The sequence below is a fragment of the Panthera onca genome, chromosome B4 (assembly GCF_046562875.1).
Source record: "Panthera onca isolate mPanOnc1 chromosome B4, mPanOnc1 haplotype 2, whole genome shotgun sequence".
Classification (NCBI taxonomy): Eukaryota; Metazoa; Chordata; class Mammalia; order Carnivora; family Felidae; genus Panthera; species Panthera onca.
Window position 1 is genome coordinate 130,991,062 of NC_138345.1, and position 15,802 is coordinate 131,006,863.

At 56.8% G+C, this 15,802-nt stretch overlaps 1 protein-coding gene and 1 long non-coding RNA gene across 4 annotated transcripts; one reads left to right on the plus strand and one right to left on the minus strand.

The window, feature by feature from the left end:
• Positions 1–5,385: 5,385 nt before the first annotated feature.
• Positions 5,386–10,054, minus strand: LOC144616867 (uncharacterized). Of its 3 annotated transcripts, none has more exons than XR_013556643.2 (3): positions 9,729–10,054; positions 8,562–8,947; positions 5,386–7,807 (listed from the first exon to the last, which is right to left on the minus strand). It is a non-coding gene; the product is annotated as an uncharacterized LOC144616867 (long non-coding RNA). The 3 variants fall into 3 exon arrangements; XR_013556642.2 differs by having other exon boundaries at positions 5,386–5,762; positions 5,902–8,947; XR_013556641.2 differs by having other exon boundaries at positions 5,386–8,947.
• On the plus strand, positions 8,693–12,071 carry LGALS1 (galectin 1). Its single transcript, XM_060656405.2, has 4 exons — positions 8,693–8,804; positions 10,048–10,127; positions 11,410–11,581; positions 11,874–12,071. Exons 1-4 carry the CDS (start codon positions 8,796–8,798, stop codon positions 12,018–12,020), a joined length of 408 nt encoding a protein of 135 aa, XP_060512388.1. The 5' UTR covers positions 8,693–8,795; the 3' UTR covers positions 12,021–12,071.
• Positions 12,072–15,802: the final 3,731 nt, after the last annotated feature.

A 15,802-nucleotide genomic window follows, 5' to 3' on the forward strand; every position in this document is an offset into this window, starting at 1 on the left:
GTGCTGACTGAGCCAGGCTGCATCACGAAGTCAGAGCCCATTTTCCCTCGCGGGGACTTCTGGCTGTGACAGGAACTCAGCTCGGCCTGGCTAAGGCATGAGGAGTTCATTGTCGGCCCCTGCGAGGTGCTCCAGCCCTCCAGGTGCACCCGCCTTTAGCTGTGCTCATCCGACCGACATCCAAGGGCTGAGGCCACATGCCCATCTCAGAACCTGCGCCGGAGGGGATAGAGCAGAGTTCTTGGCTAGCCTGGGACAAGTTCCCGCCACCCCACCCCCCACGTCCCCAAGGAGTGCCCACCTCCCGGCTCCGCTCTGGACCTAGCGGCCCCTCCCCACCGTCCCTGTGGACAGAAACCTGACTTCCTTGAGCAGAGCACACGGTAGCCTGTGAATCAGAAGGGGGAGGCAGCCCAGTCCCAGGAAGTGACTCTTGATTGGTTTAAAGCTTGAGTCTGAGCCAATCATGGTTATTTGATTCCCCGGCTATCCAGTGATTGGTTTAGCCATGGATTTGCGGTACACTTCTGACCCGCAAGACGGGGAGGGCTGTTGGGAGATCCTGGGAATGTTTGCCCCGCTTTCAAAGAAGGACATGGTTGGGGGTGCCTGGGTGGCTCAGTCGGTTAAGCTTCCGACTTTGGCCCAGGTCATGATCTCCGGGTCCTCGAGCCCCACGCCCACCTCTCTGCTGTCCGCTCAGAACCTGCTTCAGATCCTCTGCCTCCCTCTCTCTCTGCCCCTCCCCCGCTCATGCTCTCTCTCCCTCTCAAAAATAAATATTTTGAAAAGAAGAACATGGCCGGAGGAGGGAAACACTCTTCTGGGCTTTGGGTGCAGAAGTTGTTGGCAGCCATTCTGTGATCATGAGACCCACCCAACAGACTTCTCCACTTCAGGTGGCAGAGCAGAAAGATGGGAAGAACTTGGGGCTGGCTGTTTCCCCCAACTTTTTAATTTTAATTTTTAAAGTTTATTTTATTTATTTTTGAGAGAAAGAGAGAGAGAGAGAGAGAGAGAGAGACAGCAAGAGGGGGAGGGGCAGAGAGAGGGAGAAAGAGAGAATCCCAAGCAGGCTCCACACTGTCAGCACAGATCCTGATGTGGGGCTCAAGCTCACCAGCCCTGAGATCATGACCTGAGCTGAAATCAAGAGTTGGACACAACTGACTGAGCCACCCAGGCGTCCCAATTTTAATTTTATTCTAAGGATGTTATTTTTAAGAAATCTACACCCAACATGGGCTTCAAACTCACAATTCTGAGATCAGAAGTCCCATGCTCTGCCAACTGAGCCAGCCAGGTGCCCCTTCCCCAACTTTTAATTCAGAAAAAAGGTTTGTTGTTTAATGTTTCTTTATTGAGAGAGAGAGAGAGAGAACAAGCAGAGGAGGGGAGAGCAAGAGGGAGGGAGAGAATCCCAAGCAGGCTCCGTGCCGTCCACGCAGAGCCCCACACGGGGTATGATGTCATGAACAGGGAGATCATGACCTGAGCCAAAACCAAGAGTCGGACACTTAACCCACTGAGCCACCCAGGCACCCCCAGAAAAGTTTTAAACCAATATCTCAGGAAGCTGATGACCCCAATCCACGAAATGAAACAACTCCTTCCCACTACGCTCTCTGGTGTCCATAATTTCCGGTTTTGTCTCCCTCCTCCACCCCCACCCCCACCCCCATCCACTACCTTCTTGGTGACCAGAGGCCTTGGAGAGACTTTCTGGTGACTGCATGATGTTTCCCTTTGGAGGTGGCTGTGAGGCCAGTGACAGGAGCTCAGATTCACTGAAACCTGAGCTCGGCCTAGCATCACCTTCCCGCCTAGCACTCCGGTGATTTCATTTTCACCATTCAGAGGAACCACAACCAAGGGATGGTCCCTGTGGCTTTTCCCGCATTTCCTTATATGTCCAGTAGACCAAGTCCCCGCGAGTTGGAGTCGTCTCTAAATTCCATGGGTAACTTTTACCATGAGTAACTCAGCACCACACAGCTGCCACGTGGCGCCTCGGCTACTCGGGAACCGAAGGTTCCTCATCCCTGCCCTTCCTTTCTCTTCCCAAACCACATGTTTCCATGAGCCTGGGCGGTTCTAGCAAATCCCACTTCTCCGACACCACCTAAAAGGGAAAGCTGTTTCCTCTACCCGCAGAACACTTCTGACACCAGATGTATGGGTTTTCCTGCACCGAGGAAGTCTGTAGTCTTCTGTGAACACCAACTGGGTGTCCTAGAATTCGATCCTGGCACCACCCAGAGTTAGTGAAGACTCCACAGGTCCACAGGTTAAGGGTCCAGTCCCATGAGACTCCCTTTTCCCCCACCTCCACCTTCCTCCTCCCCCCCCCCCCCCGCCCCGATCAGATGCCACTCGAAAGTCCCGGGTGTCACCTGAGCTTCTGACCAACTGGCTATAAATTGGAAGTTCCCAAAGCCCCCTTCTCAGATTCAATCATATGCTGTAACAGCTCACAAAACTCAGGGAAACACTTATGTTTACTGGTTTATTGTATAATAAATGATATGTAAAGATACAGATGAACGGCTGGATGGAGAGATGCACAGGGCAAGGTCCAGAAGGGTCCCAAGTGCAGGAACTTCTCTCCCCATGGAGTTAGGATGATGTATGCCTGTAGATGTCTTCACCAACCCAGACTCAAACTCTGTATTTTAGGGATTTTTTTTTTAAGTTTATTTATTTTTGAGAGAGACAGAGACAGAATGTGAGCAGGTTAGGGGCAGAGAGAGAGACACACACACAGAATCCGAAGCGGGCTCCCAGGCTCCGAGCTGTCCGCACAGAGCCCGACGCAGGGCTCGAACTCACGAGCTGTGAGATCACGACCTGAGCTGAAGTCGGATGCTCGACAGACTGAGCCACCCAGGCGCCCTGGGATGGATTTTTTTTTTTTTTTTTTTTTAACGGAGTCTTCATTATGTAAACATGATTGATCCTAACTCAGTCTTCAGCCTCTCCCTGTTCCCTCATTGGAGGATAAGGGGTGGGGCTGAAAGTTCAAAGCTTCTAACCACGGCTTGATCCTTCTGGTGACCAGCCCCCATCCTGAAGCTACCCAGCAGCCCACCAATCATCATTAGAACAAAAGACCTATCACCCAGGAACTTCCAAGGGATTTAGGAGCTCTGTGTCCGGCACCTGATTCAAAGACCAAACATTAAAACAAAAGACCTTCCCACCTCTTTTGTCACTTAGGAAATCCCAAGGGTCTTAGGAACACTGGTAGGAACTGGGGTCAGAGACCAAATATACATTTCTTATTTTCTCATACCCCCCAAGTTTTATTTTTACTGTTTTTTTAATGTTATTTTTGAGAAAGAGGAAGTACAAGCTGGGGAGGGCCAGAGAGAGAGGGGAGGGGGGGAACAGAGGATCCCAAGCAGGCTCTGTGCTGACAGCAGAGAGTCTGATGCAGGGCTCGAACTCACAAACCAGGAGATCATGACCTGAGCTGAAGTCAGATGCTTACTGGAGCCAAGCAGGTGCCCCTTCCCCAACTTTTAATTCAGAAAAAAATGTTTGTGGGTTTTTTTAATGTTTATTTATTTATTTTGAGAGAGAGAGAGAGGGCATGAGCAGGAGAGGGGCAGAGAGAGAGGGAGACAGACTCGAATCCCCAGCAGGCTCCGTGCTGGGCCACCCAGGTGCCCCCAACTCCCCAAGTTTTAGTTTAGAGAAGTTTCAAAACAGCAGAAAAGGTGCAGCAGTGGGATAATGAACCTGGATCCCCAGTTGTCGATATTTGACCAATTTGCTCAATCACCCTTTGTATATATCTTGCACTGATTCACTTGAGAATACTTAGCAGATGTTAACATTGTTCACCCCAAATCCTTTAGCTGGCCTCTCCTAGGGGCAAGGACTAATCCTGGATTATGGCCACATAGAAAAGCTAGGACTGTCTCCGCAGCCATGCTCCACAATCATACAAGAACCCAGATCCCAGATGATTTCATCGAGCCACTGAATTAGCTGCCACGGAAACCTCCTCGGTCCAGATTTTTGTGATGTGAAAGTTTCCCTTAATTTTAAGATGATTTCTGTTGATGGGGCACCTGGGTGTCTCAGTCAGTTAAGCGTCTGACTTCAGCTCGGGTCATGATCTCACGTTTCGTGAGTTCGAGCCCCGCGTCGGACTCTGTGTGGACAGCTCAGAGCTGGGAGCCCGCTTCGGATTCGGTGTCTCCCTCCCTCTCTGCCCCTCCCCCCACTTGTGCGCTCTCTCTCTCTCTCTCTCTCTCTCTCTAATAAACATTTTTTTTATAGTTTTTAGAATGATTTCTGTTGAGTTTTCTGTTACTTGCCACCCAAAAACTCTCCTGATACACAGGCCCCAGGCATATTCTAGAAAACATTAAAATGCACCCCCTTCCCTTAAGTCCCACATTAAATATAGGCGGGGCGGGGAGGTTGCTATGCATTTCCAAAGCATTTTTATACGTTTGAGATATTATTTGGCCATGGGGATCTAAGGTAGGAGTGACCAACCTCTAGGAAGACTTGGACACACTTTTGAAATAAGAAAATTCAACCCAAGAAAATTGTTTCCAAATGTTTCTGTTTTTACCACCACCAGGTTTTAAGCGGGAGTACAATAAAGGTTGATTCATTTCCCAGTTTTACCATTCCAGAGCCAATACATTTTTTCTCTTCAGGTCTTAAATATTTTCTAAGCTCTTAAAGAGCTCTCCGCTTCCTGCGAGTCTGTAATTATGGCAAAAGAAAACGTTACAAAAATAAAGACTCATGCCTGAGCCCTAGAGGGCTAATGAATGGCAGGGCCTCAACCCCACCCAGACCTCCTGGGAGAGGAGAGGTAGTTCCCCAAAGACGAGTGAGGGCCTGTAATCAGAAGGGGGACAGACACCAGGGGGGAAGGCAAAAGTGACAGGAGCCCACTGTGTGTGGGGAGGTGGCTGTCTGGGCAGCAGACGAAGGCAGGGAGGTAAGACGGATGGGCAAGGTAAGTGGGGGCTGGGAGAGTGCCTGAGCTTAGGGGGCATCCCCCCACCCTGCCACCGTCCCTTCTTCCCTTCATGGAGCCGGAGGAAACGATCACTGGTTTTTTACATTTATTTAGTTTTGAGAGAGAGAGTCCGAGCACAAGTGGGGGAGGGGCTGAGAGCGAAGGAGACACGGAACCTGAAGCAGGCTCCGGGCTCTGAGCCATCAGCACAGAGCCCGACGCGGGGCTCGAACCCACAAACCCGCAAGATCATGACCCGAGCCGAAGTCGGTCGCTTAACCGACTGAGCCACCCAGGCGCCCCGGAAAAGATCACTTTTTGAGGTCCAGGTATCCCGGGATCACGTTCTTTCCTTGGCTCCATAGACGGAAGTCACTTCAGCCCTAGCTCCCTGTGTGACCTTGGCCAAGTAGCCGGTCTCTTTGGGTGGCTTCTGCTCCATCCTTAAATGAGGGAGCAGATCAGGTGCAGAATCTCTGGGGTCGCTTCCTGCTCTGACTTCTAGGACTTCGGAGCCTGCTCTGGTCACCTCCACCATCCCCGGCTGGGCCAGTCAGGTTGGCTGAGGGGTGTGGATGGTGTTTCAATGCGTCTGGCAGCCCTCCCTGCCACTGCCGGCTGGAGGAGGGACTGGCTTCACATGGGCAGGGCAGGAGCGGGCAGGACAGGGCAGGAGTCGGCAGGCTGGGAAGGGCCGCGCTGGCCTGGGTCCCCCGTCCAGAGGTGCTGAGCTCATTTCTAACAGCAGGAGCCAAGGTCCAGCCTATAGAGCTGCCTGTAGAATGGGGGAATATCCCAGAGAGTTCACTGCCCCTGCTGCAGAGCAGTGAGGGAGAAGGAGAGCCCCCCTGGTGGGGAGCCTTGGCCTTGAGGGTGCAGAAGAGAGAACTAATGTGGAGCCCCCCACACGTCACCTCTGTAATCCTGCAGCCAGTCAGTGAATGGTAACGTTCCCACTTTCCAGGCCTGGAAACAGGTTCGGCGAGGGTAAGGTCCTTGGCCGCAGTCCCAGCCAGGCAGCCCCCAAATTAGGACTCGCCTCCCTTCTCCCGATTCTGACACCAGCTTCGTTCATTTCGGGGCCCGGAGCAGCTTCCCTGTGCGGTACATCCCAGCTGGCAAGCATCAGGCAGGGGGGAGGTGTAGATGAAATGAGATAATATATGAAAGCAAGGCGCCGGGCACAGGGCCCGGCAGATAAGCGGGTGCCATCGCTAGGAGGCCCCGAGGACTGGGCGGGAGCTCGGCACACACAGTGCACCTGGTCCCTGCCCCCACCCGGGAAAACCATGACCCGTGTTACAGGGGACACTGGAATCTGGAGGGACTCCCTGCTCCAGCATAGGCAGGCAGGGACTGTTGGGGGTAAGGTGGGGGTAAGAGGGAGACTTCCCAGAGGTGTTGACCCCAGAAAGGTAAGCTCAGCCTAGAAAGAGACAAGAGGGAAGCTAAAACCTTCTGAGATTGTGGGGGCGGGGGGGGAATCACCTATTTAGTGAAACAGACATGAATTCCACCCCGTAGTAACCTTGTGTAGGAGAGCAGGGTTTCACCTCCCCAGTTTACAGATGGGCAGACTGATTTGCCAGGATGCCCTGGGGGACGGCGTGGCAGGGCTGGGACCGGATTCCAACTCCCCGGACTCCCAGAGGGGCCTTTCCGGAGGCCCGTTCCCCACGCCATGCCGATTCTCTACCAGCCCTCAGCTGGCCAGACCCTGGAGAATAAAGCAGCCCCTCGTCCAACAGCAAACGCTTCGTGGTGCTGGGCTTGTCTTCCAAGTTGGGGGAAGCAGGGGGGAAGCAGCTCTTGATGCCCTGGGAGCCCTCCTGCTGGGCTGGGACAGCCAGCCCAGACCCACGCGACGCAGCCAGGAAAGGACTGTGCCGGAACCACCTCTGCTCCTCGGTCCAGGACTCCTCAAATGCCCCTATTGCTTGATCAGGCGGTGTCCGTGGCCCTTGGAGGGGAAGCACCCAGGAAAGGCCTCGGAGCTGGCTCCGCCCACCCCCTCCCTGCATTGAGGTTTAGGAGAGGCCCTGGAGGAAAAACTGAAGCAGCTGTGGTTGGTTTCGGAGGCTTGGTCTCCGAGGGGTGATGGGCTCAGACAGGGGGCGGCCTGCGTCGAGGCCCAACGAGCCCCCCCTCTTCCCACTCCTCCTGTGCCAGGGGTGGGCTTCAGTCATCCGGAGGAAGGTGGGGTGGAGGGGGGGCAGCGGAGGGCCTGGCCTCCAGATGTGTGTCCCTCCTGGTCCACATCTTCGGTGCTGGCAATTTCAGAAGGGAGATGGCAATGCGGAGAAGGAGGTCCCAATGACAACCCTCCGAGTAAGTGCCCCACCTTGCCTAGTGCTCCCCATCCCCCTCTCTCCTCCTGGCTCCTGGGTATGAGGTGAGCACCCCTCCAATCCACCCTCAACTCTTGCTGCAGCGATCTTCCCTGTAACTCGTGTCTGTCCTCAATACTCACCTTCCCTACAACCTTCTGTGGCTCCCCAGCACCCTCAGTTAAAACAATGGCCAAGCCCCTTAAAGAGGCCCTTCATGATCCACGTACTGTTGGCCTCCCGGCCCCATGCCCCATCTTTCCCCAACGTACCCCAAACTCCAGCCATGCCCAGATGGTCACTGTTCCGGTCTGCGCCTTTGCTCATGCTGGAAAGCCAGGCCCTCCTTCTTCATCCGTCCTTCAAAACCCACCTTCTTCACACTCTGGACACTCTCCTCGGCACCACGGTGCTTGTTCATGACTTCCCTTAGAGCCAGCAACATGCTACTTACTCAGGTTCCTGGCCAGGTCCGGCCCCAGCAGTGTGCTACCTGAAAGCAGGGGCTGGATGGAGTTCACCTTTGACTCCTCACAGGCCAGCGTATAGTAGATGCTCAGTAAAATGTCTGCTAAATGACTAGAGAAAGAAAAGGCAGTGCCTAGCCTTGGAGAGACAGATGGGAAGCGAGCAGCAGGGGGGGTATGTTCAGAGGGGGGACCCCAACCCTTCACGGCTCGGCCCATCCCGGGCCGCCTCCCAGGCCTGACTCTCAAGCCGGAGGCTGTCAGGCAGGGGCTTTTGGACGATCCCCAGCAGGCCCCTCAGGAGGCCTGAGGCCTGAGGCCTGAGCCCCGGAGGCAGCAGCGTCAGGCCTGGCACCCGGCCCAGCCTTTCTTCAGCGCTAGCGAGAAGCCTGAACAGCAGCCACAATCCCTGCTTCCGGGGGAGGCCCGGGTGGGGCCAGGGCCTTGTGGTTAATGGTCCTGGGCTCTCTGCAGAGGCCTTGCAGCGCGGCCACGCCCTGGTCCCTGCCAGGGCAGCCTCAAGAACCCCAATTCTAATTCCCTGAAGGACCCTGTATCCCCTCAGCCATCTTCTCTGGCTACCCCCGGAGCTCGGCCTGCTGGCCCTAGGCCCCCTTCCCGCCAACTCTCGTGCCTAACTCATCCTCAAACTATTTTCCATTGGCTTCCCCCAATCCCTGCCACAGCACAATTTTTTGGGTGGGGGGTGGGGAGGGATGAAGGAGAATGGGAGGTGGAGCCTGGACCCCGGGGGAGTGGTTAAAGAAGAAGGGGGTTTACCGCTCCGATTGGTCACCTCTGCTCCCGAAGGGCTTCAAAATTCCATTGACTCCGCCTCCAGTGGGGCCCCCTTCTCTGTCCTGACTTGCAATTGGTTGGGCGCCCAGGGGGGCGGGACTCACCGGAGTCTGGTCCAGTTAAAAGAGTGGGAGCGGCCCCGGGGGCCCATCTCTCTCCTAGCGTCTTGAGACCACTGGTGCCGCAGTCCGCAGGAACATCCTCCTGTCCTCAATCATGGCTTGCGTGAGTGCGGGGACCCCGCTCCAAGGCCCAGGGATGGCGTTGGGGGCAGACAGAGGAGAGTAGGCGCAGATGATCTGGGTTCTAGTCCCCAGGGTGTGGCTTGGAACAAGGGCCTTCTTTCTTCTGGGCCTCAGTGGCCCCGTCTGTAAAATGGGGGTGGGCGCCATGGTCCCCAAAGGCCTTCTCTGGCTTCAGACTTATCTGAATTCCTTCAGGGTCTGACAGCACAGTTATTTCTGCCAAGGTTTGACATTTTGCAGCTCCCTGATAAGTGGGAGTCAGAAGGGTGTGGCCAACTGGTGGGGTAGGGAGGCACTTGAAGGACGCCCGAGCCGCTGTCCCTTTCCCCCTCCTCCACCCCAAAGAGCCTCCTGTCCCCTCCCCCTCCTGCAGCTGTCCCCAGTCGCTGGGCCAGGGCAGAGTCATCCTCTGCTCCAGAGAGCTCTGCAAAGTCGCCAGGATCTGAGACAGGCTGCCCGGGAGGGCGCCTGCCTGGGTTAGTGGGTGGAGGGTGGTTCTGTCCAGGCTAGTCGGGTGGGGGCTGGGTAACCCTCCCCGCCACTCCCCATGCTGGGAGACGGGTGCTAAGGGAGAGAGAAGGAGGCAAGCCTCTTCCACAGGCCCCGAGGGAAAGGGTTCACGGTTCTGGCAGAAGGAACCACTCATGCCGGTTAAGTTGTGCGCTCGATCTTGCTAGTGCTGAACCAGCCAGGCTGCTGACTCCGGCCGGTGGCCACTCTCCCTTCTGCAGAGGGGCCTGGCTGCGCCCCTTAGGGGTCTCTTCTCCAGCCCCTGCCCCTCTCTGCACCGAGGGGCTCGAAGGGGATGGTGGGGGATCGCCCAGCCCCGGGCTGTTTCCTTTCCAACCGAAGGGCGGACCTCTCCATCCCCCTTCCTTTGCCACCAAATCGCAGTGTCACTCACTCCGAGTCAGATTCTCTCCATCTATTAAACCAAGGGATGGAGCATAGCCACTCTGAATCCAAAATCCTCAAGCCGAACCGCAAAAACTTCAGATCTTGGCTTCTACGACCTCAGTCGTGTTACAGATAGGAAAAGGACCCGGTTGGGAGTAGGCACTTGCCCAGGACCACACAGAGAAAGAGTCTAGAACTTGCTACCGATTCCCCAGGCTTTCCGCAGGCCGGGTCAGAGGATCCCGGGCGGGGACGACTCCACCCCGCCGCCCCACCCCCGGGCACTGCGTCCTCTAACCCGGCTGGTTGTGGTCTCGTCTTTGCAGGGTCTGGTCGCCAGCAACCTGAATCTCAAACCTGGCGAGTGCCTCAGAGTGCGGGGCGAGGTGGCCCCCGAAGCCAAGAGGTGAGGGGGTGCGGATTGGGGGGCGGGGGCAGGCGGCTTGGAGCCCGAGGGGCCGGCCCCGCGTCTGGCAGGGGCGTGGCCGGCCAGGCCCCGCCCCTCCCTCCGGCTGCGAGGGGGGGTTGTCGGCGGCGGCGTTTTCTGAGTGAGTCACTTCCTCCGCGGGGTCTGGACGCCCCCTGTATACTCGCCCCCTTCCCTCCCTGCCGGAGCCTCTTAACCTAAACCAGCTGCGGCCTCGTCATCTACCTTGGCTGGCCCTGCCCCCACTGTGCGCGCGAGCCAAGGCCGCGGGTGGGGGTGGGGGGGCCCGGGAGAGGGAACGAGGGGTGTCGCCCCGCCCTTGGCCCTCGGAGGTCCTTCTTTCCCGCGCTCTTCACTCACTCAACCTTTCGTCCCTCCGGTCCTTCCTTCATTCCTTCACGAGGCCAGCTGCCTAGTTTCTCAGCAGCCGTGTGACCTTGGACCAGTCCTCCAACCGCCCGAGCTTCAGTCTTACCCTATCACGGAGGGGGCAGGTGGTGGTGTGGAGGAGGTGAGATGCTGGCTCTCTCTCTCTCTCAGCGATGCTGGTGATGACCAGCGGACGTTAGAAAGAGCCGTACATACCCCCACCCCCCACCCCCGGGGGTATTGCTATTGTCTCCAGTCAGCAAATGTGTTATTGCTATTATTATTGTTTTTTTAAGTTTATTTATTTTGAGAGAGAGAAACAGTGTATGCAAGCGGGGGGGGGAGGGGGGGGGTTGGGGTGGGGAGGAGGAGAGAGAGAGAGAGGGAGAGAGAGAGAATCCCAAGCAGGCTCTGCACTGTCAGCACGGAACCTGATGCGGGGCTGGAACCCATGAACCCGGTTATTGTTATTATGTGTTTATTTGCGCCATCGTTATTGAGCACCTACTGTGTGTCATCATGCTGGGCACCGGGAGTGCAGAGATATACCAGACAGGACACTTGCCCTCCCAGAGGTCACCTTCTGGAAGGAGTCCCCATCCTTGACCAAAGGGACACTAACGTCGGTGAGCGAGAGTCTTGGCCGTCAGCACAGCAAGACCCTTAGCGATCCTTCTTGTACTGCCGCCCATTGTGCAGATGAGGAGACTGAAATCCACAGAAGGCCAGGGACTTGCTCAAGGTCACACGGCAAGGAGGTGGCAGGGCCAGAACTAGAGTCCAGGTGTCTTGCCTCCCCGCTCAGTGATGGTGCACTGAGTGGCCCCGGCTGGTCAGTCTGAGGGGGCTGCAGCTGGCCGAGAAGGCCTCAATGCCCCCTGCTCCCCCCCAGCTTCGTGCTGAACCTGGGCAAAGACAAGGACAACCTGTGCCTGCACTTCAACCCTCGCTTTGAAGCGCACGGAGACGTCAACACCATCGTGTGTAATAGCAAGGACGCGGGGGCCTGGGGCGCCGAGCAGCGCGAGTCCGCCTTCCCCTTCCAGCCGGGGACGGTCGCCGAGGTGGGCTGGGGCCTGGGGCAGTGGGCGGGGCGGAGCTGGGTATACTGGCTAAACACCTAGGTCCCACCCTCCCCTCCCTCCTCTGCCCCAGTCCCCGCCCTCCCCTCACTTGCTGCGTGATGGCCAATGAGCTGAGCGCCAGCCCCTCTCCCAGCCTCAGCAGCCCCGCCCAGGAAGTGGGGCTGCTGTTAGGGCTCCTTGAGGAAGGAGCTCTCCGAGGGCCCAGGACCTGCTGGCTATGACTGCCCAGCCCGGGCTCCACACCACTCACTGCCCTTCTCTGCCCCGCCAGGTGTGCATCTCCTTCGACCAGGCCGACCTGACCGTCAAGCTGCCAGATGGACACACATTCAAGTTCCCCAACCGCCTCAACCTGGAGGCCATCAGCTACCTGGCAGCCGATGGCGACTTCAAGATCAAGTGCATGGCCTTTGACTGAAGCCAGCCGGCTCATGGCCCCTAATAAAGGCAGCTGCCTGTCCTCTCCCTAGCCCAGCCTCGTGTCCTCGTGTGTGTGTGTGTGTGTGTGTGTGTGTGTGTGTGTGTGGAGGGGGGAGGGTGCGGGAAAGAGGGTTGCCACCAATTCCCCCAGGCTCCGCTCCTTTCTTCGATTCCATTCACCTCCTCGGTGCACACCTCTTAAGTGCCAGGGACATCTTCCCCTGCAGGGACATCTTCCCCTGGGTCCCCAGGGCCAAACAGGGAACTCGGTGCATAGGAGGGGACTGGTGTCTGCTAAGTGAAACGCAGTCACAGTCCTCAAACAGCTCCCAACCCAGTGAGCCCCAGCACACAGTAGGTGCTCAAAAGATGCCGAATAAATGAAACCAGGGGGAAAGAGGCATGGACAGACCGATCCGTGCCATGGTTATCTGATAGCACAGGGGGAGGGGGCGGGACCAATCCCTGAGGCTCCCCTCATTGGCTTTCATGGGCCAGAAAGAGATCTGGTTCAGAGTGTGGGGGCTACGAGCTGTGTGGCCTCGTGCATGTTAACTGACCTCTCTGAGCCTATCGGAGGGCTGTCCTGAAGATGAAATGATGTGTGAAGCAGGACAAGTTTAATGCCTGGCACAAGGTGGGGAGCAGTTTCCCATCCCTGCTGCACTACCTTGCGAGACATTCTTACCCGAATTTGAAGGGGAGGAAAGTGCTTCTGCATGATGACAGGACCCCTTGGCCTGCACCGGGCCCAGCTGAGCCCTGTGGGGCTCCCCAGGCATCCCAGCTTTGTGGGGCCCAGGCCACATACCCCAATGCTGGAGTGTAAGGGCAGCCAGGGTGCTAGTCTGGAAACTGCTGGTTCCGTGGCCCCGGGGCAGGACCCTCATCCCGACTCCGGGAAAGATGGGCTTGGGCAACGGGCCTTGGCCTTTTTTTTTTTTTTCTTTTCTTTTCTTCTCTTTTTCCTAAGTTTATTTAGTTTTAGTAATCGCTACCCCCAATGTGAGACTTAAACTCATGACCCTGAGATCAAGAGTCACATGCTCTTCGGACTGAGCCAGCCAGGCAGCCCCTGCTGGCCTGTTTCTGTAGAGGAGGAACTGGGGTGTGGAGGGACCATGCCAGCACCCCCGCCCCCGCGGAGAACCGAGCAGACTTGCAGCTTAGCCTCCAGGCCCCCAGAGGCCTCCTGCAGGGCAGAGGAATTCGAGGAACTCACTCGGCCTGAGATGAGGTGTCCATGTGTCTCTCCTCTTATTGGAGAGACGTGTCCAAAGAGGACACGTCTTCAAGACCCTCCAGGCTCTGTCACCCCAGAGGGCGGTGTTTAACCCAGCCCATCACACTTCCTTGTCACAAGCGATGGGATCTGAGCTGGTGGCCGGGCCACCCTGCAGACCGACCATTTCCCAGCACCTCTTCCTTCCTGCTCCCTGCCGCAGGCCCCTACCTCCCTGAGAAACAGCCCCCAGAACCGAGCCAATGTTTTGGATGACTCAGGCTCAGAACCTCGGTGTGGGCTCCCCCAAACCCTAGGGCACTATCTCCTGAGCTGTGTGTGTATGCGGGGTGGTGGGGGGGGGGGGTTGGGGGGAAGGGCTGGCAAATTTCATTCTCCGGGCAGCGCTGGGTGTGGGACTCACAGTGGCACTTTTCCACCCTGAGACTTAGTTTCCCTATCTGTAAAATGGGAGTATTTGCACCTGAGCCCTTTTGGGTGGCTGATTCCCATCTCAGTGGGTCCCCTAGGGAGAACATCCCTATAAGACGGCCCCAGGAGGATGGAGTGCACACGCTGGGGTCTGCCACGAGCCACACCCCATCTCCGGGCTCTCCTGGGGCACCCGAGTGGCCGCCTGAAGGGAAACGGCTTTGGAAGTCTGGCTGTGGTGGGGCGCCCTCTGCTGGACAACGGAGAAAGTGTCTCTTGGACTGTCTTCTCCCCGGCCTCGGGGTTCAGCCCCACTGATGCTCCTTAGGTGGGCTGAACACCCACAATACACCAGGTCTGGGAGGCACTACAACGGGGCAGAGGAAAGCCCTGGGGCAGATAGGGAATGAAACCACTGGGTTTGGAGGAAGGAAACTGGGTTCAGAGTCAAACACGCCTGTGTTCAAACCCCAGTTCCATCACTGTGTGTCCTAGGACCGGTTGCTAGACCTCTCTGAACTCAGTTGCCTCATTACCGAATTGGAAAAATACTCGTATCCACCCTGTGGGATTGTTGCAAAGATTAGCTGAAATAATGTAGAGAAATGCATGGTGCCCGGCACCCAGTAGGTGCTCAGTAACCATAAAAATGATTTCAAAGGAGAAACCCATCCAAAGAGGGGTAGGTGTTTTAGACCATGAGCTGCCATAAAGGGCTCTCAAGTTTTGGAGTCTGGGTGGGGTACTAGGCCCTTGTCTCCTCTCCTGGGGCAAGGGGACCTGAAATGCCCTGGGAAGTGTGGAGTAACGGTGCCTGCCTGAGGTGGCAGGCTTCGCTCTGCACTGGAAGCTTCTGGACCCGAGGTCTCCCAGAGCTCCGCAGGGGCAGGCAGGCAGCAAGGGCTGGATGGGCTGCAAGAGCCAACCACCCAGAGCTCCCCACACAAGGTCCTGCAGAAGCAGCTGTCCCCTTCCTCGGTCCCTGTCTCTGTGTCAGGCTGGAAGTTCGGGGAGGACAGAAGTCAGGGAATGGCTCTGTACCCCACTTACTATTTGAGTCACTTTGGCCAAGGCACTTCCCCTGCCTGAGCTTCCGTTTCCTCACCTGTATAATAGGGGCGAGAGCAGCGTGCGAGGCATGTATTACTTATACACAAGTCACAGGGAGGTTGGCAAGGTCAACTGAGATAATCCACGGGAGGCCCCGAGAACATTCCTCAGCACAGAGGAAGACTGAACGGGTGGACCGTGGAGAGGGAAGGAGCCCAGGGAAGTTTATGATTTATCAAGTCCTGCGGCACTTTTCATCTATAGCCAGTCTGCTTGGGACAGCGGAACCTGGTAAACAGCAGGCAGCAGCCCTGAGACCCAGTGCCGGGGATCCAGGAGGAAGCCCAGCATCGCTGGGGGCATCACCGGAGCCAGGGCAATGCTTCTACCCAGAGGGAGGGTACCAGGGGTGTTTTAGGGTGTGGCCACTGAGGGGCAAAAAGTCAGAAGGGCAAGTGTTCATCACCCTGAAGCCCCACCATTGGGGCAGTCCCCTGCTGTGCCCTGAGTTCGAGGATAACTTCCTCTCAGCACCCAGCATGGAACCCTTCAGGCAGAGCCCCCTTGTGAAATGGGTTCGACATTCACAGAGAGATGTACCCACTGTGTGTCTGGCTCCTTCCAAAACCCACGGTCAGGGTCCACATCTTGCCCTCCAGAGCGGGCACGCGAGCTCCTGGGGGAGGGATCCCTCAGGCCAGTGGCCCAGGGAGCTGGACCACGAGGCCACAGACTCAGGTTCAAGTCCCAGCTTGGACACAGAGTAGCCCTGTAACCTTGGACACGTTGCGTCTGCTGAAAGAACACGTCTCTTCTCCGTGTGCCTGGCACACAGTAGGCACTCGATGCACGTGTGTTTACTTGCTCTCTGGGCTCCCGTTACTTGTCAAAGGAGAAGGGGGCGGAGTCTTAAGGGCCTTTTATTCCTCTGATGTCCCTACTCTCAGCTAGTTCTGGGGTCACCTCCTCTGAGAAGCCCTCTGCACTGGAGGAGCCAACACTGAGCTCCTGCAGCCTCCTGTGCTTCTCCCTGCACTGTGACCCGGCACTGTGACCCTGCCAGACTGGCCAGTCTT